The sequence below is a fragment of the Mustela putorius genome, unplaced genomic scaffold, assembly GCF_011764305.1.
Source record: "Mustela putorius furo isolate JIRA1106 unplaced genomic scaffold, ASM1176430v1.1 tig00003988_pilon_pilon_pilon, whole genome shotgun sequence".
Classification (NCBI taxonomy): Eukaryota; Metazoa; Chordata; class Mammalia; order Carnivora; family Mustelidae; genus Mustela; species Mustela putorius.
In genome coordinates this window covers 2,811,126-2,836,373 of record NW_025422127.1, presented here as the reverse complement: position 1 = coordinate 2,836,373, position 25,248 = coordinate 2,811,126, and the positions used below count along the sequence as shown (strand labels likewise).

The 25,248-nt window shown below is 52.1% G+C and overlaps 2 protein-coding genes across 11 annotated transcripts; one reads left to right on the top strand and one right to left on the bottom strand.

Annotated features, from left to right (window-relative positions):
- Nucleotides 1–1,562: 1,562 nt before the first annotated feature.
- On the top strand, nucleotides 1,563–15,828 carry DCTN2 (dynactin subunit 2). Of its 2 annotated transcripts, XM_004773227.3 has the most exons (15): nucleotides 1,563–1,765; nucleotides 2,705–2,773; nucleotides 4,666–4,671; nucleotides 11,251–11,347; nucleotides 11,521–11,582; nucleotides 11,906–12,004; nucleotides 12,483–12,643; nucleotides 12,837–12,987; nucleotides 13,310–13,375; nucleotides 13,589–13,627; nucleotides 13,803–13,880; nucleotides 13,970–14,041; nucleotides 14,252–14,354; nucleotides 14,473–14,564; nucleotides 15,375–15,828. In XM_004773227.3, exons 1-15 carry the CDS (start codon nucleotides 1,730–1,732, stop codon nucleotides 15,459–15,461), a joined length of 1,218 nt encoding a protein of 405 aa, XP_004773284.1. In that variant the 5' UTR covers nucleotides 1,563–1,729; the 3' UTR covers nucleotides 15,462–15,828. The 2 variants fall into 2 exon arrangements, with proteins under 2 accessions (XP_004773284.1, XP_004773285.1); XM_004773228.3 differs by lacking the exon at nucleotides 4,666–4,671 and having other exon boundaries at nucleotides 1,564–1,765.
- Nucleotides 15,829–15,984: 156 nt separating this feature from the next.
- On the bottom strand, nucleotides 15,985–25,202 carry MBD6 (methyl-CpG binding domain protein 6). 9 transcript variants are annotated; one of them, XR_006604278.1, is made up of 15 exons: nucleotides 23,067–23,374; nucleotides 21,974–22,037; nucleotides 21,661–21,797; nucleotides 21,255–21,357; nucleotides 20,962–21,124; nucleotides 19,686–20,735; nucleotides 18,848–19,509; nucleotides 18,419–18,572; nucleotides 18,068–18,243; nucleotides 17,528–17,941; nucleotides 17,369–17,436; nucleotides 17,094–17,157; nucleotides 16,785–16,954; nucleotides 16,458–16,521; nucleotides 15,985–16,199 (listed from the first exon to the last, which is right to left on the bottom strand). XR_006604278.1 is itself a non-coding variant. In XM_004773204.3 (13 exons), the coding sequence occupies exons 3-13, from the start codon at nucleotides 21,771–21,773 to the stop codon at nucleotides 16,880–16,882; spliced, it is 3,042 nt and encodes a 1,013-aa protein (XP_004773261.1). In that variant the 5' UTR covers nucleotides 21,774–21,797; nucleotides 21,974–22,037; nucleotides 25,114–25,202; the 3' UTR covers nucleotides 15,985–16,879. The 9 variants fall into 9 exon arrangements, 5 of the variants coding, with proteins under 5 accessions (XP_004773261.1, XP_044927683.1, XP_044927681.1 ...); XR_006604277.1 differs by having other exon boundaries at nucleotides 16,458–16,954; XR_006604276.1 differs by having other exon boundaries at nucleotides 15,985–16,521.
- Nucleotides 25,203–25,248: the final 46 nt, after the last annotated feature.

The window sequence follows — 25,248 nt, the reverse complement described above, 5'->3', positions numbered from 1 at the left end:
ATCCCAAACTCAGGCCCCCAGGGGCTCCAGGGTGGCAGCCCTAATGGACTTTCAAAATATGCTTGTCTTAAGAAAGAAAAGAAAGAAAAGAAAAAATCTTGCCTATGGAGGGTCAGGGAAAAAATCTTACTGGGTGTCCCCTCCTCTCAAAAACAAAAAATAAAAAACAAACAAAAAACATCCATACACAATGCGGCAAGCTTTTCATAAAGCTAGATTTATTAAATTTCAAAAGATTGTCTTTCAATCTTGAGAGTATGTCCTTCTTACTTTTCTAGTGAGAAATGATGGCTATAGTAAACAGTAGGCTTTCTTTTTCTAATGCACTTAGTTGGCAAAAAAAAAAAAAAAAAAAAAAGATTTTATTTATTTCTTTGTCAGAGAGAAAGAGAGAGAGAGAGAGTGAGCACTGGCAGAGGGAGGCAGAGGGAGAAGCAGGCTTCCTGCCAAGCAAGGAGCCCAATGTGGGACTCAATCCCAGGACGCTGGGATCATGACCCGAGCCGAAGGCAGCTGCTCAACCAACTGAGCCACCCAGGCGTCCCTTAGATGGCAAAATTTAAAGGTAGCAGTACTACGTCCAGCCTCAAAAAGGGTTGCTGGGTTTGTTTGTTTGTTTTGTTTTTAAGATTTTATTTATTTGAGAGTGAGAAAGAGAGCATGAGCAGGGGAGGGAAGGCACAGAGGGAGAAGCAGACTCCCTGCTCAGCAGGGAGCACCAGGTGGGATTAGATCCCAGAGTCCTGGGATCAAGACCAGAGCTGAAGGCACAGGCTTTATCATCAGCCACCCAGGCGCCCTAGGGTTGCTGTTGTTTTCATTTTATTGAACTGTGTAATTCAGAAGTCTGAAAACTATTAGTGCAGTTGTTAAGAGCACAGAGGGTGTTCCAACAGATATACAGTCACCACTTACCTTCTTATGAGCTTGAAATAAGAGTGCCGGATTTGAAAAACAAAAACAGATGCCCCATTAAATTTAAATTTCAGATTAAAAAGCTAATAATGTTTGTGTGTGTGTGTGTGTGTGTGTGTGTGTGTCTTAGTATGTCCCACATATGATATGGGGCATAATTATACTAAAAAAACCTTATTAGTTGTTTCTTTGAAATTCAAATTTAACTAGGTGCTCTGTATTTATTTGATAGCTCTAACTCGAGAAGATTACTTAACGTTTTCATTCCTAACATGACTAAGCCCTTACTAAATTTTACTTGCAATTACTGTTTTTGAAGTTCTTTCTGTGCCACAGCACGACAGGCTGTATTAGCTTTATCTAGTCATTTAATTTCTGGAAGCCCATACGTATTCATCTGGAAAACAGGAATTACAAGATATTTTTTATAGACTTGATGTAAAAATGAAAGAAAATAAGTTGTGTGAAGTAACTCCCAAGGTGCGTTGTTGTTCTCGGTCCAAGCCGGAGTGGGCCAAGACTACACATCCCACAATCCCAGGCGGCGTCCCCCAGCCATTACCTCATTCCCTGGTAGCATTCTCGCCAATCCAGGCCTCTCCAGGGGTGTGGTAGCGGGGTGTTCTCGCGACTTTTGCCTTACCCTTCTCGCTCCTGTACGATTCCTGTCGCGAGACTTCCTGCTCCTCCACCTCCTCCGCCGCTCCCTTTGCCACCGCCTAAGCCCGGGACCCGGACCCAGCCTCTCCCCTACCCGAACACCGGCCCCGGCTCCACCGAGGCCCCGGTCCCCCAACCCCGCCTCGCCGCCGCCATGGCGGACCCTAAATACGCCGACCTTCCCGGCATTGTGAGTACAGGGCCAACCCCGGCTCCCCAGGACCGCACCCCCGACCTACTAAGGACCCCCAACAGACACTAACCCTTGACCCCTCCCGCCTGCAGCTCCTCCTCCGCCTCAGGGCTCTAGCTTCTGGCTCCCGGACGGGCCACAGCATCCTCCGGATTCTTACGACCTGACTTAGCCCGGCCGCGGAATGACTTACCAGGCCTTTTTCCGGCAGTCGCCGTTTCTCCGCCCCAAAATCGTCTCTGGGCGCTTAGCTCTTTAGCCCGAGTGTTTCTACCATCCGTGTCAGCACCACCCGTCTCTCTCCTATCTCCCCATAAGGCCCCTCCCCCCACCATCCCAACCCCAAACACACATACCAGGCCACTTGGGGATGGCCTTCACCTTGCCAAAGAAGAGGTTACCATGGCAGAACCCTTCTAGTACCAGATAGAGTACCAGAACTCTGCCCCCCCCCCCCGGGAAACCCGCCTCCGCCCCCTGTACCCCCCCCCCCGCCCCACACATGCCGGCCTGTACCCTCCTTTTGTGCTGCCTTGCCTGAATTCTCAAGGGTGGGGGTTGGGTCACAGGACCTTGTACTGAGTCACTCTCAACCTTTGTGCCAGGGTAGCGGTGTATAGGGCCTAATTGGAAGATAACGCTCTCCTACTTCGAGCATAATGATTGCCAAGAGCCCGCACCCTTTCCGATTCAGGGTCACATCTTTGTCATCACTTACAGTCACCACTTACCATGAGGTCCCAACTGTGCCCTCTGTCATTCTCACCCCTTTAAGACATGGGAACTATTATACAGTTCACTGGATAGGTAGAAGAGAGGCGACAGAATCCTGGCCTCACAGCCTGTCTTCTCTGTTAGCTTATTGAAATGGAGTGGGTCAGGAGTATTGGTGGATGCTGGGTAATGAGGTAGGGTGGTCACTGCTTCTGTCTGCAGGCCAGGAACGAGCCAGATGTTTATGAAACCAGCGATCTGCCTGAGGATGATCAAGCCGAGTTTGATGCGGTAAGACTATGTGCTGCTTCAGTACTCTTACAGACCCTGACCTCTCTCCCCCAGGCTGACCCTTTCCCTTTACTGGGGAGCCACAACAATAAGCGGGTATGCCAACCCAGCCTGGAAGGTATGTAGGTTGCAGGCGTACAGCCACCAGTGAACAGTGCTAGGAAGGAGAGCCCTGTCTGTGGAATCACAACTAACAAGACCTGACTTGGGTCTTTTTAAATAAAAGTTGAAATATCTCAAGACAGTCTTGTTTGGAGCCAGTGATTTAGGGAGGCCTCTGGGTGCTAGTCTATAGTAATGAATCCTGAAGCCTGAGCACTTACAAACTCCTTGAGGTTAGGATGTAAGCCTTCAGTTTCATAAAATATTTCACTTGATGCATGTTCATCAGTATCCAGCAGGAGCTAGATTTTGAAGTATAGAGGAATAGTCTTTTTCCTGAATACCCAGTATCCGTTGAGCAAGGAGTGAGAAAGTGATGTGGAGATTTTAGAAAGATAAGGGATCCAGTCAGAGCAAAACAAATTTTTTTTTAAGATTTTATTTATTTATCAGAGAGAGAGAGAGCGAGCACAAGCAGGCAGAGAGGCAGGCAGAGGCAGAGAGAGAAGCAGGCTCCCCACTGAGCAAGGAGCCTGATGTGGGACTCGATCTCACGACCCTGGGATCATGACCCGAGCCAAAGGCAGTGGCTTAACCAACTGAGCCACCCACGCACCCCAGAGCAAAACGAATTTGAGGAAGAATGTAAATATTTCCTACAGCAAAAGAGAGTGAGTCCCTTAGCACTTTAGGACCTAAGAAGAACTCTAAGGAGGAAATGAGCTGTGGACACATTTTAACCATGAGGGGAACCACTGAGCATGTTGATTGAATGTGTTCATTCTATGTTGGGTTTTGTGCAATGCAGAGGAAGAAATGTCCCTGCCTTTAAGGATGCCCCAGTCTAATGGTGGAGTTAGGATACATACAGTTTAGGAAACATGGAATAAACAAAATGGAGTGAATAGAAATCAGCATGGTAAAAACTTGTATGTAAGTGTCAAGGGGAACAAAGGTCTGTTAGCATTTTTTACAAGATGTGTTATAGGTTCTATTCCAGAGAGAGCTGGGCTAAGGTCACATTGATGAAGCAGGCTCCGTATGTGTGTCTCCAAGTCCTGTGGCTATGTCTGTGGGGCTGGTTAGTCCTGGAGAATGCTGGCTGCTGGCTTCTAATGTATGGCTTGGCGTACTCACTTATTCCTTATTTGATTTCCCCCATGTGGAAATGGTTCCTATTCTGTGGGAACACCTTCCCTGTCTCCTCTCTCAGTGGTGTGTTCCTTGTGGCTTCTGTACTTGCTGGCATGTCAGTCTGTCCCCCAAGCTTGAATATCTGGAGATAATGCAGATGTTGTCATTGCTCGAGGACCTGGGAGTGCACCTGTCAGTCTAAGATGTATGTTACTAGGAAGCTGTCTTTGACCTCACAGAGCATGAGTGTAGAAGCTGAGGACTTCAGTCCTCTGACCCATTTCAGAGACTGTTCAACTCTGGCCTAGGCCTCTGCCCATAAAGTGTCACAACTTCATGGTGAGATAATTAACGGCAGGTTGTCTGTTTGTCACTGATTGTGATATGAATGGGCAGTATCACAGCAATCCCCCTCCCAAAAGAAAAAAATAACATGTGTAGTTTTCCTTTTGAAAGTCCTGGGATGTTTCTTAAAGAAGAAGATGACAGGCATGGATGGGAGCACCTGAATGAGCAGCCCTGATTGGCTGTTTTTCCCTGCGGTGCCTGAGCAGCCTATTTCAGTAATACCTAGTGGGATGGCTGATAGGGAGGGATTCCAGAAGTGTTCATTTCCTGCAGCATATTGTTCAGGATGATGGTATAGCAGTGCATAGGAGCTGGTTGGTAAATACAAGAAGAGTCGAGTTTCCTCCATCACCTAAGACACAGCTAAATGAATCTTCATCACTAGGTGGGAGGGAGAAGGGTGGGGAGACCTTCAGCTGCTTCAGAAGGAGGGGGGCGCTGAGATATTTACTGATGTCAGCTAATGTCTCTGGCCTCTGGGTGTCCCTGTAGGCCTTAGGAAGGCAGCCTTTCGGGAAGTCAGCTGAATAATGGTCCTGTTCCTGCTCTTAATATTGATTTAAATGTGCAGCTTGAAGAGAAGTGGGTTGTACTTAGTCCAGAAGCCTCATGTCTGTGAGGCCTGAATTCTCACTAACAGCCTGTCCCCTCCCTTCCCAAGACGTAGCACTGATGACAACATGTAACCAGCATTGTGGCTGAACTGTGAGGTTTTCAGTCACCTTAACTCCTGGCAACAGAATGTTTTGCCTTAGTCTCCAGATTATTTTCAACTTTAATTTGATTCATTTCTACATAGATAACATATGTGCATAGAACAAAAGTCTCTTCCCACCCCTGCCTGCCACCACCCAGGTCCCTTCCCCGAAGACAAACAATATAATCATTTTCTAAAGGAACCTTTTGGGGGATCTCCAGATTTTTATTTAAAGGAATAATCAGAGTGTTGACCCTCACTGTCTTTTAACCTCCTTCCTCTGATTGCTCCACTGTGGAAAAAACTCAGCTGCTGAAGGAAATAATGTCCCTTAAAGATTGTCATTGCTCTGGGGATAAAAATATATGTTTATAAAAAATAAAAAATAAAAAAAAAAAAGATTGTCATTGCTAGTTTAATTTAATCATAAAAGCATTGCAGTTCCTATAGTGGAGGGGATGGTGGAGGAAAGTAGTATAAAAGGTTTTAGTTTTGCTAAAGATGATCCTGATTTTCCTACTATTCCTTAGAAAACAATTTTAGCAGGAAGGAAAATACTCTAAGGTAAATAGACCAGACAGCAGCACACGCTAGCCCTTTCCTCTTCAATGTAAGAGAATCTCGTCTCTGCATTTCAGACACTCCTAGGTTGATTTGGACGATGGGCTTACTTGGAGACTTTTCTTAAAATGTCTTGTCAGGAAAGCTAATTCCCGACTGGAATTTCCTCCCTGCTGGACCCCCAGTCTACCTTGGGTCTGTGAGGCATTCTGCTTCTGGCTTTTGAACTGCTGGAGCAAGGAGAGTAAATTTAGAAAATCTCACTAGAAACAGGCTATAGTTTCTCCCTTGATGACTTACTGATCTCCAGTGCCATGCGAAAGGGGAAAAAATGACCTAGCCACAGTCTGACAGGGCCCTGGCAGAGGCTGTTCTCCAAAGGGTAGATACTGCTGGACACTCCACCAGCTTGAGATGAGAAACAGTATGTTGTCTTCCTTACAGTTTGAGATACCATAGAGTTTGCTTGATTGTGTTCATTGACTGTTGGCGCTCTTGAACTTACCTGAGTTTTTCCTAATGCTTCCCCCATCCTCCCTCCTCACCACCTTGCCTGGACACTAGTTTGCACAAGTAAGACCATTCGATGCTTCTTCTCTGCATGTTTTTTTTTTCATCTGCCATCTCGCATGCAATGCTCTGTCACTGTACTATTGTTGTAGCTAATCGTTTTGAATTCTGTCGAGTCCCTAGCTGGGTCATTAAGGGGCCTATTGGCCTTATGTTTAAAAATCATTAATCAAGGTTTGGAAGTATAAATCTGATTCATGAGTCATTGTCTCTTTCCCTTGTGAGGTCTGCAGAATAAAACTGTCCAATGGAGGATGGAATAGAAACATGGAGGCTAGGAATGCTTTTGCATATGAGGCATTTAGGGGCTGGAGTTAGAAGGGGTTGGCTTTCTCCTCCTCAGACTGAAATGAATTAAGAGAAAAGAAGTAACTGTTAGCCATCCTAGACAAGGGTAGAGAACAAGGGGGACAGTCACAGTCCTCACTTCTTAGCTGTGTGTAGACTATCCCTGGGAAATACTCATTTTAATGTTCCCTGTGTTAAGCCTTTAGATAAAAGTAAATGGGATGGGAAAGGAGTGTTACATGTAATTTTAAGGTAGTAACTTGGATTATTTGTGCTTTCACGAGTCTTTTTGTTTCTGTACCCCTCCTTTAGGAATGGGTGGATGGTCAGCATTATGTTGATCCATCCTGGACAGTTTTCTTCTACAGCATTCTCCAACTTCCTTGTCAGCATGGTTCTGAAGTCCCCCTGGCTGCAGTGTTGGCAAGGAGCCTTAACGGGCTCAGAGAACAGCAGTGGCCTCTTTCCCTTTCTGATCTAGACCTCAGGTCTTGCCCTCTGAGGCACAGCCATTTAGCCAAACAGCCCTGGGGAGTCAGGGGGTCCATTAGTGAGAGGGACTGGGAGTCATGTACCAGGTAAACTGGTACCTGGGATCAGGGCACTTGGAATTTTTCAGTCAAGGTGGCTGGGTGGACTGTTTCTGTGATGACTGTTAATACTCCAGGTTATAGGAATTATGCCTAAAAGCTCATCATCCCACAGTGCCCCCAAAGGACAGACCTGGAGGTGGTGTATACGGTTTACAGACTAATATGCCACTTTTCCTTTTCTTTGGTTTTCTATCCTCCCCCACTCTGCTTGTTCCTCATGATTTGAATTTGAACTTATAGCTCATTGTCTCTCTCTCCTTGAGTTTCTCCCAGGCTGGTTTTAGCTTGGTGGGGCAAATAAGAGAAAGGTAGTGTGTGTGTGCCTCCCCTTGTGTGTTCGCCTGTGTGCGCCTGTGAGTGCTTATACTCCCTCTGTGCAGAGACCTCCCAGTGTAGACCCACAGGGTCTGGATCTGCCTTGACCCTGATCTGAAGTAGGAGTCTTGGCTTAACTGGGCCCTAGCATCAGACAGGGGATGGAGAGGTGGAGGCTCAGGCGTTTCTAGGTGAAATCTCTGAGGCAGGAAGCACTTGTCTTTGTCCCACCGCGCATTGTCATATATACATAACCATCTTTAAGCTTCCACGATTCTGCGTGCCCATCAGTAGAGCTCCTGGAGAGGCAGGGCGTAACACTAGATTTCCCTCCTGGTCGTTCTGTACTCGTCTTGCCTAAAAGCCAGAGCCTTGTCTGTGTATCTGGACTAAAAGAAGGCCTCTTTGGAGTACTCTCACCTTTCCCCCTTTTCCATGCTCTAACCTCTGTGAATCTTGTGAGCAGAAGGTGGAAGAAACATATTCTGCACATGGGCTGGGACCTATGAATCTTGGTATCCTCTGGGTTCTTTGTGCTCACACGTCATAGCAGAATTGCTCTGGTTCCCCTGGGGCTGTGGGGGTAGTTACCAACTAATCAAGGTGGATGCAAACACACTGGACTATCCGAGGGGCCGGAACGTGCCCTGCCTCTCCTCTGGCAGTGGAGAGCGAGAACGGGTGCTTCATGTTTCCTGACACTCACCATCTCCTGACATATTTTGTTCTGCTTAACCTTAAGTCCTGTCACGCTACCCTTACGGGCACCCTCATTGCAACCAGTTCCACCATCCAGACATCTCATTCTTCAAGACTAGAGAAGCCAAGAGACAGTGAGACTTGAACCATGAAGTCTCCCCTTGAGAAGGACTAAGAAGCCCCTCAGTCAGCTTCGTGTCCTTAGAGTCACCACAGCCTCTGCTTCACATTCTGCCTTGTCTGCCCCCACCCCCACTTTCCTGTTCCTGCCACTAGCTTGCACCATCTCACTAGTTCTCAGATAATCTTACATTGCTTCTAATGGCAGAGTTTCATGACATTCTCACCACCAGAGAGGAAAGGGTCCCAAGGTCTTCTTTCTCTTGGGGTACGTAGTGGCTCCAGCTGAAACTTCTGGGCCCCCAAATTTTGCTAGGCTCCCCTGGGCCCTATGGTGCAGTGTGTTTGAAGCTATCATATAGTGCATGTGACAATTTGCTAATAACAATTTTGTCTTTTTTTTCCCCTCCCTCACCCCCATTTCCCCACTCCCTTTCCTTTTAACTCTTTTGATTTTCTCACCTCTGGGGAAAACCACCAGGAGCTGGTAAGAAGCCTGACCTTTCATCTGCTTTTTAATGGGGTGTGCTGTGATGGGCAGTTGTTTCTCTGTCCTTTTGTCTCTGCTAAATCTTTAATCCCTCTATCCAGCCCCACCTCCCGGCAACAGCCTTTTCCCATCTTATGAATCACTGTAGTGACACTGCCCCCAGCCCATGCCCCCAGATCTCTGAGGCACTGGTGGAATGGGTGCCACTGGAGGACAGAAGGGTGCTGGCCATCTGAGTCTCTGGGACCACATCCTTGGAGAGGCTCTAAGGAGATGCCAGTGTCGGGCAGCTCTCCTGACCCAGACCATGATCCAAAGTGGAAAGAGTGAGATGAAAGTGCTATTAATTCCCGCCACTGTCCAGGACCTCTGAGGCCCACACTTTGTACATTGACCCTTTTCTACTCAACCAACCCCTTACCTACTTAGGAAAGTAGCTTCTCATCAGCAAAGTGCCTGGCCCATAATGAGGGTATTAATAGATGGCAGCCATGATTAATTTCCTTCCTTGGTCTATAGACTATGCTTCCCATTTGTCTTTTTAGGAGGATTTTTTTTTTTTTTTTAAGATTTTATTTATTTGTCAGAGAGAGAGAGGGAGAGAGCGAGCACAGGCAGACGGAATGGCAGGCAGAGGCAGAGGGAGAAGCAGGCTCCCTGCTGAGCAAGGAGCCCGATGTGGGACTCGATCCCAGGATGCTGGGATCATGACCTGAGCCAAAGGCAGCTGCTCAACCAACTGAGCCACCCAGGCGTCCCTTAAGAGGATTTTTTTAAATGGATTTCTACCTCATTGGCCTTGACTGGGGCAGTCACAGGGAGGAGTGTGAACTTAAGAGAAGGTGGTCCTCTGTCCTCTCTCCTCATTGGGAGTCCTCAGACACTTTGCAGAGGCCGGAGACCGCACAGTTATTTGGCCTGTGGGTGCTCTGGCCATACATTTCAGAGAAGATTAAAGACAGAATAATTTGGGGCTCAGTTGTTTCTTTACCCTTGCACATAGGATGTTGAGCCCTTTGGTTTTCCCTTAATCTTTAGCTGCTCAGCACTTCCCTGAAGAAGAGGTAAAGGTCAAAGTTGATGTTTTCTCCTTACTCCCTCCCTTCCCTATTTTTAAAGCTGCCACTCACACTGATTCCTTCTCTAATAGCAGATCAGAGATGAAGGATGGAGCTTCTGTCTGCTGCTCTTCATGATGCCTCTCCATTATCATTCCCTGCTCCCACCCTCAATACCCACACACAGGCAGAGACTCTCTGACCAGTCCTGGCTGCATGTTAGAATCAGCTGGGTAGCTTTTCAGCCGGCCTACTCTCCTGACCCTACCCCAGAACAATAATGAAATCAAAATCTACAGAGAACCCAGGCCTTTTTTCCACTTTTTTTAAAATTTTAATTTATTTTTAATTTACATTTTGTAAGTGGTGCAAATACATGGGCAGGGTTGAGAACTGTTGTTCTAGTTAAAGGCAAGAAGACTCACTTTGCCAGCTGCCTTCTATAGAAGGTGGAGCTGTCGTCCCCCAATAGCACAAGATCCTCGGGCCTCCCTCCCCCTCTTTCACGAGGACAGTGAGAGCTGCTGGACTGCTGACAAGGGAAGGAGATGTGTAAAGTGCCTGGTCTTGGTGTAGTTACTGGAATCTGAACAGCCAGTCAGTATCTAGTAAGGAGGGAACCACTCTGCTAGGGTAAACTCTCTTTATTACACTCTTCCCCATGCTCCCTGCTAAGGAGAGAGCTTCAGTGCTTGATACAAGAGCAGAGGGTGCAGGGAGAAGAGGCGGGTGCTGTGGCTTCTCTTCGAGAGGCTTCTCTCTGAGAAGCTGCTGGGCTACTTCCATGTCAGGATATAGGCGTGGCCCTCACCCGGGCGTCCTTTTGGCAAGCAGGTAGTGCTTATGCTTATTGTTTCTAAGACATCCCTTAAAAAATATATAGTAATCTTTTGCCTCTTCTCTCTGCATCCTGAACTCCCCAGCCTAATGGCAGCCTTGGCACTGGACTGCTGGTCATGTCCTCTCCCAGCCTTACTTTTGTATCTCAGAGCTGGTATCTTCCCTTCAGCAGCATATTCACCGTCAGAGTTAGCAGCTGGAATGTCTGCCACTCTTCCTCTTTCCTCCCAGCAAGGATGGGAGGTTAGCTTGAAATGTCCATCCTCAGCAACAGGGAGATTTACTTTTGGGAGGGGGGCGTTCAGAGAGGTCAGGCTAGTTTCTTGGCCTGAGTTCATGGTGTGTGCTAGGTAACTGGGAGGGCCCCAGTGGGTGGGGTGGGGGGTGAGGGGGAGGCTTATGTACAGAGTGGGTGGGGAGGTTATGCTACCTCTGTTCCTTGAATCAGGGTGTTAATATTTATACAACTGAGACTCCCAATTTACCAGGAAGCTTCCGTTCCCTAGGTTGAGCCTGGGTCAGCAACTTGGAGTGGAGCCGCCCTTTTCTTCTCTTGGGAATGTGGGGCCCAATCTCCTCTAGTGGTTTGGGGGTTTTGTGGGGTCAGGGAAGTCTAGGGTGAGAATGAATCTGCCCCTGGCCTGAACTCCCTGTTCCTGCAGGAGGAGCTGACGAGCACAAGTGTGGAGCACATCATTGTCAATCCCAATGCCGCCTATGACAAGTTCAAAGACAAGAGAGTGGGGACAAAGGGACTTGGTGAGACTGGGCTGGAAACTGGATGGGGGGAGGTCTGTCCTTGGGCCATAGTGGCATGCTTTGGGGGAGAAGGTCTTCATGGAGATCTTTCATGGTAGCCCCGACAGTCACCTGAGACCGTGACTGCCCTGGGCCTAGATCAGGCCCTCAATTCCATCTTCTTTTCTTGGCAGATTTCTCAGATCGTATTGGAAAAACCAAGAGAACAGGATATGAATCTGGAGAATATGAGCTGGTTTGTTGTGTGTGTGTGTTGATGGTGATGGTGCCGTGATCCTGGTTAGGAGGGACATCAAGGGACACAGTCAGGCTTCTGGGTTTTTCTCTCTTTGGGGTTCCCGAGAAACCCAACAGGACACAGTTGAGGATGCTTAGTCCCCCTGCTGTTTGCTCTGGAGAGTCTCCAGGCCTCCAGTTATTTTGTACCAGGTTGTTCTGTACCAGGCATTCTGAGTTGGATGGGATATCCTTACAACCTAAGCTCAGGGTTTGGATAAATTCTTGAGGAGGCTCCCTGTACCAAGGGATTTAACCTCACTATATGTGCTTGCTGTCTAGCTTGGAGAGGGCCTGGGAGTGAAGGAGACACCGCAACAAAAGTACCAGCGACTATTGCACGAGGTCCAGGAGCTGACAACTGAAGTTGAGAAAATCAAGGTACTTGTAAACTCCCTTCTCTTCTTTGTGCCCTGACTTACATAGCAGAGTAGGACCTCACAGCAGGAGGAAAAAGGTTCCCAAGGCTCCTTGGTAAGGAAGCTGGGGTTCCTAGGTTTAGGGGTATAAATAGATCTATATTCAGTACCATAGGTGGGTAAGAACCATCCAGTAACTTCCAGCCACAGCCATTCTTAAGGGCCTTGATCCTTTTTTCTGTTGTTGTTGTTGTTGTTGTTAAGATTGTATTTATTTGAGAGAGAGAGAGAGCAAGTGCGCGCATGAGCAGAGAAAGGGGCGAAGGGAGAAGCAGACTCCCCACTGAGCAGGGAGCCAGGCTCTGAGGTCAGTCCCAGGACTCTGGGATCATGGCCTGAGCCGAAGGCAGACACTTAACTGACTGAGCCATCTAGGCACCCCCTTTTTCTGGTCTTGATTGCCCTGGCCACCCCTCATTGTCTGCTTCTTCTCATACCAGGCAATGGTGAAGGAGTCCGCCACTGAAGAGAAGCTGACCCCCGTGGTGTTGGCTAAACAGCTGGCTGCCCTGAAGCAGCAGCTAGTTGCTTCCCACCTGGAGAAGCTGCTGGGACCAGATGCAGCCATCAACCTTACTGACCCTGATGGAGCTCTGGCTAAGTGGGTGTCCTGCTTTGTTGGGAAATCATTGCTGCCTGGGGCATAGGGTCACTCAGCCAGGTATTGGCCAGGATACTAAGGGGAGAGGTACCCTAGCTGTTCCTTAATGCTGAGCGCAAGGCAGAAATGAGAGAGGGCTGGGCTTGCCCACATCCTTCAAGTTCTAGTCTTATTACTTGGTCTTCTGTCCCAGGCGCCTGCTTCTGCAGCTGGAGGCAACCAAAAACAGCAAAGGAACCGGTTCAGGGGGAAAGACCACCAGTGGTACTCTTGTAGATAGTAGCCTTGTCACTTATGAACTACATTCTCGGCCTGAACAGGACAAGTTCTCTCAAGCTGCCAAAGTAAGTATGTATGGTTGGTTGGGGGGCTGGGGTAGCATGGCCCTGAAGACTTTCCTACCTCCCTCCAGGGGATCAGATATCAGGGTGCTGGGAATGCTTCCGATTCCTCTTGATGTTTCGTTCTCCATGTTTCCCTCACCCATCTACTTTCAAGATTTTAAGAATGTGATCAGGCTGTGTTCCAGAGAAAGTGGTCCCTTGGCAGAGTGGAGAGGAGGAGGGAGGGGAATGGCAAGCGGACAAGCAGAGAAGAGTGGGATGTTAGTGCCTGCTGCAGCGGCAGGCAGGCGGGTGGCGAGTTTCACTCCCTTCCTCGTCCTAGGTTGCAGAACTTGAGAAGCGCCTGACAGAGCTGGAAGCAACTGTACGCTGTGATCAGGATGCTCAGGTTAGGTGCTCTCCTTTACTGAGTCTGACCTTGCATCCTGCGCCCTCTTCCCTGACACTCAGAGCATTCCACAGAACCCCGGGGAGAGTGGGAAGGTCTTCATTTATCAGATCAGCCAGTGGGTTGCCGGCTAGACCTGGGAAGGATGGGAGACAGTAGTAATTGTGAGGAGACACAAGAACCACTGATTTCTTTCCTCCTCTTCCCCGCCAGAATCCCCTTTCAGCAGGTGTTCAGGGAGCCTGTCTCATGGTGAGTATACAAGGAACCAGAGTGTTGGATTACAGAGGAGATAGTGAGGTTGGGTTTGTGGGTCCATAGCTGTATATTAATCACCTCCAGTGGAATACAGTGGCGTATTCCTCGTGGCGTCTTCCTAGTCTGATCCTTTCCCCTCTATGAATTTTGTCCCAACCTCCACCCCCAGGAGACTGTAGAACTGCTGCAAGCAAAGGTGAATGCCCTGGACCTTGCAGTTTTGGACCAAGTGGAGGCTCGGCTACAGGTATTAAATGGAGGGCAAACTGGATTACAGGTAGCTTGGGACTTCAGAAACCCTGGGTGCCCTATCGACCTTGAAGTCTGTGTTTTCAGAGTGTCCTGGGAAAGGTGAATGAGATTGCCAAGCATAAAGCTTCTGTAGAAGATGCAGATACACAAAGCAAGGTCAGGAAGAGCCCTTCCCCCCAGTTCTGTATCCTTTCCTGTTCCCTCTTGTTTTTTGAGTCCTTCTGGTGGTCTTACCTGAGCTTGAGAGGTGCTGTCTTCATAAGCTCTTACCAGCTGAGACAGTGAGGGGCCTGCCCTCACCCACCCAGGTGGTCGTTGTGTACCTCACTTGGCCATCCCCTTAGGGCCCTGTCCTGTCCCCACCAGGTGCACCAGCTATACGACACCGTACAGCGCTGGAGCCCCATCGCCTCCACCCTTCCAGAGCTGGTGCAGAGACTTGTCACCATCAAGCAACTGCATGAGCAAGGTGGGAGGCCTGCTGCCGGGGGGGAGGGGAGAGGAATTGGACAGCGGGCAGCTTTTGTTTCCTCCCCTCTTGTTGTGGATTCTGATGTCATCCATACCTTCTCTACCTTCTTTTGTAGCCATGCAGTTCGGTCAGCTCCTGACCCACTTGGATACCACACAGCAAATGATTGCTAGCTCCCTCAAGGACAACACCACCCTCCTGACCCAGGTGTGTGCCCCTTTATTGGTCTGTTGCTTCTGTTCTCTAGCAGCCTGGGTTCTGCCTTGGCCCAGGTTGTAACAGGACGTGGCAGGGGCTTGGTTTGAGTCTCTACTGTTTGTCAGTGGTTGTGGGACCTTTGACAACTTACTTAACCTGTGAACTTCCATCTTACCATCTGGAAAACTGTACCTACCTCAGGGTTGTATGGATTAGGTGAAATACTGTGAGTGAATTGTTAGAGTTCCAGTGAACCTGTTTTTCCTACAGCACCTACCCAGTCCCTCTACAGTCTCAGCTTAGCTTTCCCCTCCCTGGGTCCTCAGCCAGATGTGCTTGTATCCAGAGCACAGCACACTGGGAGGAGTATGGACTCTGAAATGAACAGCAGGCTCCAATCTTGTTTTACCGCTTCCTCTTCTCTGACACTGGGTAGTGAACTTCACCTTCATTCTTAGCAGTGCCCAGCACATGGTCCTCAGTTTCTCTTGGAGGCACTGTTTTCAGTGCTGAGGGCAGAATTACAGTGGAGAGACCCAACACCACAGGACCATCAGATGAATGAAGAAATATATAAAGTATAATATGTTCTGCCTCTAGAGCTGTTTTCTAAAGTTGTGAGCCAGTAAAACTCTCATTCCAGTAAAATCATACCTGTTCCTCATTATATAAAACAGACCAAAACAGCTACTATCACATGCCCACTCGGGCCCGTAAGCTATGCTTCCATTTCTTGTCTTCTCCAAAAGCATTTCTTCAAGTGCTCACCCAGGCAGGCACCTGGGCCTGATAGAGTAAAACATCTCTGTGACTTTCTAGGTGCAGAAAACCATGCGTGAGAACCTGTCCACGGTTGAGGGGAATTTTGCCAACATTGACGAGCGGATGAAGAAGCTGGGAAAGTGAGCACCTTTAGGAGATGGAGAATGGGGGTAATCCCTACCCCCTTGAACTCTGTTAACAGCTTACATAGGGTTTCCCCTTAATTATAACTCTTGCATCCCCATACCATTTGACACTGGGGGCAAAGGGGTTCTTCTTGCATGTGGGGTTTACACCCCTCCTCCGAGGAATACAGAGTGGTAGCTGGGGGACATTAGATAGTGGTCTCCCCTCAGACCCCGGGGATGTGGGCCTTGCCACATGCCAGCTCCTGTCCAGTACTGCTTTGCTTGGGGCGGGGCAGGATTGGGTCCTGTCCTCCAGCACAGCTCCCCTGGCTGGTTGCAGTTCTGTACAACTGTTTCTGACCATTAAATGCTGTTGTACTCTGTGTGGCCCCTGCTGTTGTTTCCTGGGGAAGAGGCAGCACTGAGACAGACCTCCACAGCCTAATAGGCAGCCTCAGCCCCTCTCTGCTACGAGAGGATTTAAACTGTAACCTGCTCTTACTAAAGAACTAAGGAAAAAATGAGTACAGAGTCAGAGCCAGAGTTTCAAAATATTCTCATCTGTTAAATTAAGAGTGTCTCCCATAGAAAAGCAGTGGAGGCCCCACAGGGCAAGTACAAAACAGAATTAAAACTCCCAAGGGTCTTGTCTTTACAAAAGAAAAGGCAGGAGGCAGCCCCTGGACAGCGGGTCGTGCTGGCCGCTCCGGTTGGACCACGTTGCATAATCCTCGGTCGCATCATCACAACGTCTCTGAGCATTCCGATGGGGGAGAAGGGGCAGTGTAGTGTGTGTGGGAGGAGAGGCCCAGTGGGCTCTCTGTGCCCCCTTACCCCCTTTTAGATCCCAGAGGAAAGTAGAGGGAAGCTGGCTACACCTTGAAATGAGGCTATGTGTTTCAAACCTGGGGACAGGGGTAAGAGGGGGATCTGTGCTTTGAGCAACCTGAGCCAGAGGCAGAGGGGTGTTGGAGGGGTGAGGGGGGAATGCATGATGCTTATTGCTTTGTACCTTTCACTGGGAAGGAGGGCAGCAGCCAACAGTAGCTCACAGGTTTGTAAACTGAGCCTGCTGGCTTCAAGAAGGGAGGCAATGAAGTCGAATTAAATATAAAAGAGTCATTTGTGCAAAAATAACTTAAACAAATAAAAGACCTGGGGAAGGGGGTGTTCCCCTTAGCCTGGTGGGGAGAGGGCCATATACCACCCCCCCAGGCCTTTTCAGTGACATGGCTTTGGGGGGGAGGGGGTGAGCTTCCCTACCCCTTGCAATGGCTCAGGATGGGATTGTAGGGGAAGGGCTTGCATTTGTGCTCTGAGTGGGGAGTAGTGCCCCCACCCACTGTCCACAGGTGCAGGTGGCTGGCAGGGGCTCCCAAGGCTCAGCACTCAGCTCTCCCCAATCAGGGTCAGATCCAGCTCCAGGTATGGCTGCTAAGGGGCCAGTTTCCTCCTCTTGTTTTTGGCAGGACGGCCAGGGCGGGCCCGGGGAGGCAGAGGGACAGCCGCCTATACAAGAGGGGAAGTTGAAAGAAGTGATCAAACAGCTAGGTATCAGGAAGTCTTTTATTTTCTCCCCACTCCCTCTACTCCTCTTCTCCTGCCTCATCCCTTACAACGCCCCCCGCCAACCATGACACACACTTACGCGGGTTGTAGGGCTGGGGTCCAAGGTAACGTCCTGGCGGGAGCTACTGCTGTTCCGGGTAGGGCTGCAGTAAGGGCACGGGTGATCAGGAACGCTTCCCAAGCACCGCGTGAAGCTCAGAGTTTGGGTGGGAAACCTTCTACTTTTGGATAATAAAGGCATAATATCCCCATCCATATTTAAGTTTGTGCCTTTCTGAAAGTCAAGCCACTCGAGACATTTCTATAAACCATCAAATAGCAAAAGGCCAGGATTGGGGTAGGCCCAACACTCACTTGTATTTTCTCCTCCGGCCACGACGAGACTTTCTGACTACCCCTGGGGGCACCTGGGAAAACACAGACTGTATGTGTAGGAAAAATTAGGAAAAGGAACCGTGTTCCCAGCCTTTCCTCAGAACCCTTCAGCCCAAACCTCCATCACCCCACACTCACCTTAAGGTCCTCAGAATGGGGTCCAGGAGGGGATGGATCCTTGGGCTCAACACCCCCTTCAGCCATCTCCCCATTATGCTGCCAGTGGTGGGTCCTTCTTGGGGACCGTTCCATTTGTCCATTGAAGCCACCACGTGCCCCCCATTTGAGGGCCAGTCGGCCAGGCTCTCGCCGGCTACCGGGCTTTCGGCCCCGGCCTGGCCTGGCCTCACCATTAATGCCCCTAAGACCCCCTCCTCCCCTCCGGCCCCGTTTCCCTGACCCCCTCCCAGTGAGCAGCTCAGGGACTGGGGGGTCAGGAGAACTGTGGGGTGGGGCTAAGGCACTGAGGGGAGGCCGGGCAGGCTCTGGTTCCAGGGCTGAGGTGGGGCTCTGAGGGGGCAGACAAGGGGCTTCTGGCTGCTCTGGAGGAATCTGCAGGCAAAAAATAAAATCTTAGTCCCAAATATGGTTCCTTGTCTACTGTATCTCAAAACATCCACTTCCAATTTGGGAAAAAATTCTGTCCGCAACACCCCACCCCCCACCCCCAACACATACCCTCACCTGGAGACTCTGTAGCAGGCAGGCTAGGGGACTAGAAGCCTCTGAGAGGGGTGGAGGAGCTCCCCCCCCAGGGAGGAGCTGCAGCCCCAACTGGCCAGAGAGAAGAGGGCCAGGAGGCTGCAACAGGCTGGGGAGGGCTCCAGGGCTGCTGGTCAGCGAAGACAGATCACCTATGGAGAAGCTGTAAGGTCAGGCATCTCCCTCTGCAACCCAACCCGGCTAGGCTGAACAGACCCTATTTACCTCTTAGGTTTAACCCCAGGATCAAAAACTCCTCCCCAAGTCATCCAGCTTCTCCTCTACTTCCTTTTTTTCTCTTTCACACCAGTTTTCCCTCAGACTCACCCAGCAGGCTGGCACTCAGCAGAGGGCTAAGGAGTTGGGGGGGTCTCCCTGAGTTGGAGGGGGCCTTGCCCAGAGAGGAGGCCCCCGGGTCAGTAGTTGCCGTGGTGACACTGGAGGTAGGTGGTCCAGGTTGGGGGGCACTCAGGACACAGGGCTAAGAACAAAGACCAATTATGACACTATGTGAAATAGTTCATAAACATACACTACTTTCACATATACGATCTCACTGAAGCCTCACGTGAAGTAGGCCACGCTTATTAAATACAGACCCAGTTCCTGCAGCCATCCTACCCCCAGCCAAGAACTAAGCCCTCCCCAAAGGCCCTGAGGAAGAGCTCAGGCATGAAACCGAAAGCCTTTGATTCCCAGCTCCCATCCCTGATTCTACCTCTTGTTCTGTCCCACCCACTCACCCCCTATCCTCACCTGGGGGGTTGTCCCCGAGGGGGGATCCAGGCTGGCAGCCAGCAGCGCAGAATTTAAAGCTATGAGGGTGGGGGGGGCTGAAAGTGGGGGGAACAGTAGGGGGGGCAGGTCTCCCAAACCTGAAAATGTCTCCCCACTTGGACCCCCAGCTCCCTCTGCAGATCCCTCCCCATCCCCAGCTGTGGGGCCCAGGGCCAACAGGGGCAGGAAAGAGGCAAGGAGGTTGCTAGGAGGTGCAGAAGGGGGTGGAAGAAGGTCTGAAGGGGCTGGTGGAAGCAGTGAAGCCACCAAAAGCGAAGGCCCTTCAGGCTCGCCTGGGGCTAGGGGAGGGCCAGGTCCCCCTGGTGGGGGTAGCAGAGGCTCAGGGGGAGGTTGTCCCCCTCCCCCAGCCAGCACACCAAATAAACTGTGGCTGAGCAATGGAGAAGGTGGAGGCTGCCCCAGACTCAGAGGGAGAGGCAAGGCCCCTAGCATCCCAGGAAAGCCGGCTCCACTCAGCGCCAGGCCCTGCTCAGGACTAGGGAAAGGGAGAGCCTCCCCACCAGCTAGGGGAGGCAGAGGGCAGGCTGGGCCCGCCCCCATCCCAAGCCCTTCAGATGGGCTTTGAAGCACAGGGCTGGGGACCAGGGGGGCTTTGGAGGCAGCTGGTGGGGCAGGGGCACCTGCAAAGGAAAAGAGAAATTCAGCTCAAGGGAGGACCTTTCTCCCAGCATCCAAAGAACCCAACCTTCCTGCCTCCAACCCAGAAAACCACCAAAGAGCTCTCTAAACTCCCCTAAGTGCTTTGGCTGCCTTTTTCCACAGGGAGAGGAGGAAGAGCTCTACCACACTCACGTACCTGGCACACTGCTGAGGCTGCCACTGGTGGTCCCAGGCAGGGAGGGCGGGATAGGGTGCCTGGGCTGGGGAGGGCTCCCTGAGGAGAGGGTTGGGGGAGGAGGAAGGTGTGCATCTGACCCCAAAAGGTTAAAGCTTCCATCAGAATGGGAAGGGCCAGGGGTGGGGAGTCCCAGCAGGGACAGCACAGAAGGGAGAATCGGTTGGGATGGCTCAGGGAGAGGAAATGGTTGGGGGACAGGAGCAGGGGCCCGAGGACGGCTCCTTCTAGGGGCTTGAGGGCCTCCCCCTTCTAGCAATCGCAGTACAGTTGGGGGTCTGCGGGGACGACGCTGAGAGGGACGAGGTGATGAGGAGTGGGAAGCGGAGGGTGTCTGGGCACGGGGCCTTCGGCCCTGTAAAGTGCTGGGAGGGGGGAGCGGGGGATGCTGTGCCTTGGCCGCTGCAGAAAGTAGGCTGCTAGCAAGGAAGGGAGGTGCCCCGGGCCCCTCCACCGTGGGGGCCCCTCCTAGGGGTCCCAAGACCAGGGGCAGGTGCATAGTGGCTGAAGACACTGGTGGCTGAGTGGCAGGACCAGGGGGGCCAGGGGGACCAGGGAGATTATTGCTTGGGGGCAGAGGAGGGGGCGTTAAGGCATCACTACAGTGGAAGAGAGAAGGGTCCGAAGGTGGTGAGGAGGAGGCATGGGGGGCTGGAGAAGAGCCCAGGTCAGGGGGCACCAGGCTGGAGCGGAGGGCAGCTCCCCAGTTGTAGGAGGGAGCATTGAGGCTGATAGCAGGTTGAGGAGGTGGGGCTGGAGAGGGAGCATTGCCCCTTGGGAGGAAACAGGGGCTGCTGCCTCCAGAGGGGATTGGGTCAGGAAGCCTTGGTGGTGGGAAAAGCCCCCCAGGGCCTGCTAGAGGGGGGAAGGCCTGTGAAACTGAGGGTGGTTCTGGGGGAAGGGAGCCAGGACCCCCACTAAGTGGAGTTGGAGGAGGGACTCGACAGGGAGGGAGGGCAGAGGGGGGCCCTGGGGACACAGTGTGGAACATCTGGGGGCTCGCTCCCTCTCCTGCAATAAATGAGAAATGAAGGGTCAGCCTGTGGCTTCCCTTCCAACAACTTTCTTTTGTCTTCTCCATCCCATATCCCATAAACTCCCAACCTCCCTGTGCCTTCCTCTCAAGCAACTGCCCACTCCACCCTTCTCCTTGCTCCCTCTCATAGAGCTCCTCCCACCATCCCTCTTCCAGGCCCTTAAGTCTTCCTCAGTTATCCATAAAGTGAAGAAGCCTCACCAGGAGAAGAGTGTGAGCAGGTGGTCTCCATGCTGCGGTACAGAGTTGCCATGGCAACGGCTTTCCGCCGGTGGTTGCACAGCTTGGTCATGTCCTCCTCTGATGCGGGCCCCACCCCGGCCCCACCCGGGGTCACCGGGGCCAAAGGGTCAAAGTTGAAAACCTGTAAGGTGGGAGTCATGGGCAGGGCCCCTGAGAGAGTGGAAACTGGCAGAAGAGCTACCACGGTCGGTGACTTGTATTAAGTCTCTTGGCTTATCCCTGTATTCTCTGACACCCCTCACCACTCTGACCTTGGGGACATTGAGTGGACACTCCAGACCGCACTTGCAGGTCCCATCGCTGAGGAGGTAGCTCCGGGTTTGCTCCAAGGAAGACAGCTCTGTGCCACTTGGGCTGGGAGAGCACAGGGTCAGAAAAGACGGAGTTAGTTGACACTGAATCAGAAAACCATACCTAAAGGACAGTTCCTTATTCAAAGACCTTCCTAAGAAGGACACAGGATAAAGAATGTGGAAAGAGAAAGAGGCAGAACATAGTTAAAGGGCCAGACATACACAGAGCAGAAACGCTAACGAAGGAAGAACAGAGGAGAGCAACAGGGTATCAGAGAGCTGGGCGCTGAGAGGAGAAGCGGGAGAGAAAATGCAGGCACTGAAGGGCCTGGGGATAGAGCTCTGGAACTCTGAGGAGCCATACCTGATATAGCGCACAGCACCCTCTCGAACACAGCGCTGCCAGCCGATGGGGACAGATGTGGCCACAGGGCCCCCAGCTCTGTCTGCTCCACTGCTCTCATTGCCCCCATTCATTGTGTGTAATCAGCTCCCACGTGCCTGATAACACAGACATCCATGTGGGCATTAGGAGGATTAAACTGCACTGGGTACCTGAGGGAGTACTCCAGGAAGGCAAAGATTGTGGGGGGACCCAAAAGAACTCAGGGGCATGGAGAAACCCTTGGAGAGCTGGGAGAGAAATGAAGAATTCGCTGCCATCCCACTGTGGCTACCTGAACATCTCTGCAAACATTGTGGGGTCCAGTCTAAAGCCGGGGCCTCCGGCTTAGCCCACACCTGCAACACAGGAAAGAGAAGAGACTGTCAGAAACCTGCCCAACGCAGAAGAGAACCAAAGCCCAGGACACTCTCAAGGGTAAGATCCTTAACCCTCTGAGGTAAGTGCACACACAGATCTCAGGGATCTGCTGGCTGAGTCCACAACCATCCTTTCCATATACAGGCCCTAGGAAGCAGAGGATCAAAGCCTCAACTCCCAGGGACCAGGGAATCAGAGCCCAATCCCTAGACATAAAGGGCAAGGCCTCTTTGTCCCATCAGAGCCAGAAGACTTCACCCTGGAGTATGGGCAAATTCCCATAACGCCAAGACACTAGGAAGTTTCCTAGAGTCTGGGCCCCTGCTGTTCCCTACCCCCAGGAAGATCATATAAAAAGTACAGATTGCCCCACAGCTCACCAGGCAATTGCCCAACTGCCCTCTGGGGTGGTACCAACGGAACCCCCCATGCCTGCTCCATTAGACAATCACTGATCTAGTTCATTTGGATTTTCTTAAGAAAGGCTGGAATTATAGCTGTCTTCTCCCAGAGTCGAGAAGCTCCTGATTTCTCCCCAAGCCTCAGCAGGGGGATTCAGCACCTCCTACCCCACTGGCTTCAGACTGGCTCCCAAAGGGACTCTCCTCTGATATGTGGGGACGCCCCCCCCAACCCTGCAAGTATCCTCTCCAACCTCACCATCGCTCCTACCCTACACAGGCGGCTTCTAAACTTTCCCTCTCATAACAAGGCGCCCTGTCACCCAGCCTGCTTCCCTCAGCTTGGGGAGGAGGGGAAGGCGCACGAAGTAGGAAGGAACTTGGGGAGAGGGCGGGCGGAGGGTGGGCGAAGCACTGTGGGGAGGGAGGTGAAGAAGGCAAAAGTCAAGCATTGAGAGGGAGAAACGGCGGGGGCAGGTGAGGGCGGGGGAGTGGGGATGAGGCCAGGGAAAGGGGCCGAGAGGACGCGGAGGGGGCAGAGGGTAGGGACTGGAGGGGAGGGGAGGGGGAGGGGCGGGGTGGGGGGGGGCCGGGCCCTGCACTCACCGCGGCCCATGGTTCGGCCGGCCCCGCCCTGCGCAGTCGCGGCCCAGAGGGTGAGTGGGAGGGAGTGGGAGGAGGGTCGGTGGAGCCCGAGCCTCCGGTACGGCCCCGGCCGGTCCTAGCAGGAAGCGCCGCCGCCGCCGCCGCGGATCACCGAGCGGCCTCCCGCGCATGCGCCATGGGGGCCAGGGGCAGCCCTGGGGATTCCGTTCCCAGAAGGCACCGCGCAGGCTGCTGCCGCCGCCGTCGTCGCCGCCGCCGCCACCGCCGCAGCCGCCGCCGCCGCCGCCGCTGCCCGGACGGGAGAGGGGCGGGGCCGGGCCCCCGCCCAGCGGACAACGACGAGCCAACAGGAGGGGCCGCAGTGCGCATGCGGGAGCGCGCCTACCCCTCCCCCACAACCCCCCATTAATCCCCAAGAGAACAAACACCCCACGCGGCCCCCCCCCTCCGCGGAAGGATCTGAGCCTCTTCCCAGGCCACTGGTGGCCAATCCTAGCCCTCCCCGGGGAGGGGCCCCTTCCAAAGCCACAGTCTGTTGGGGGAGCCAGGAATGTCAGGTCCGGGAGGGGCCGGCCCCAAAAGATGAAAGTCGCGACTTGCCCTGCCCCGCCCCAAAGGCTTCCCGGCTAGTGTGCTGGGACTTGACCCGCCTCCCCAGGTCAACATGTCACAACACGACCTCAGCCTGTCAAGTCACATGACCTTTGCCTGTCACTGACAACCTGGTCATGTCTTCGGGCCAGGAGAGACCATCTGGTCCAACACACCCCCCACCCCCATTTACAAAAGGGGAAATGGAGGTCTGGAGCAACGGAGCAGGCCTAGCCAAGGACCTGTCACTGTCACACCACCACCTAAACCTGCCTTCCAGCCACAACCGACCTTGTGACAGATACTATTTAATTCTGGCTGCCCCCACGAGGGTATGACAGTATATGTAACTGGCCGCCACATGGCATCTTTTTTCTACCTAATGGCTCAAGAAAAATACTTTGCATTTTTTTAATACTTTGCATTTTAAGTGGTGCTTTTCACTTTTGTTGAAGCACCCTCCAAGTTCATACTTCTCCCATTTTACCTTCACAACTCATTACTTTTATTTACAAACAAGAACGGCTGAGGCAGAGAGAAATTAGGTGGCTGGCCTAGGATCCCTGGGCAAGTGGGGGGGCAGGTGAGGCTAGAATCTGGGCTCCTGACAAACCAGTCCAAGGCAGTTGTGCGCGCAAGTGCACCCAATGTCCCAAGCAACAGGGCGCTAATGCAGCCCAAGCACCTAGGAGGCAGGAGGCTTGAGCACTGGCTCCTCACGGCAGGGAGTCACAGGACTTGCGCGTCTGGTCGGGTGAAAAGGGCGGGTCTTGATCTTTTGGTGAAGAGCACCAGAGCACCGTGGGGTGGAGGGGATGACGCGTGGGGAAACAGTGCGAATCGCATCCACTGGGCAAGGGACATGAATTCTGGCATGCTGAGGGCGCATTAGAAACTTCACCAAGATAGAAGTTAAGGGTGCTTTTCTGCGAGGAGCTGAAAATGACTATCAAAAGTATTCAAGTTCCTCGGTCCCTCTGGGGGATTTAAGGGGCTAAAAGACCTCGAGATTCTCAAGAAGAATACTCGAGAAGACGTTAGGCAGTCCTGTGGCTGGATGCAAACTTTCAAAGGAGGCTGGTTTAAAAGACCTTGTGCCTATTAAATGGGAGGGAACCAAGCAAAATGGGAGTCCCTTATGGAGAAGGTGCAACAGGGGCTAATGCCAGGTGGGCGTAATAAGAACTCCTGAGCAAGACAAGCTGCCCTGAGGCTTCTTAGGCAGCAAAGGGGCAGCCACGGTTGATAGCCGTTGAGGCCGTTGGGAGCCGGGCGCCGGCGCCCCGCCCTCTCCTCTCCCCTACACCACCACCACCCCCCGCGCCTCCCACCACCCTTGTAGTCCCCTGCGCGTGCGCGCGGAGACACAGGTTGCCAAACATTGCATCATCCCCGCCCCCCTTTCCTCCCCTCCCCCTCCTGCTCTCCCCTCCGCGCGCGCGCATGACTCACTCACCTCCTCCGCGAAGCCTCGTGACCCAAAGCCACTTCCGGGTCCAACACAGCGTCTACCACCAAGCGGGAGGGAGCGTTGGGGGCGGTGCCGCGCGGGCTTCTGAGTGGCGGATGTAAGGGGTGAGGCGGGGCCAGC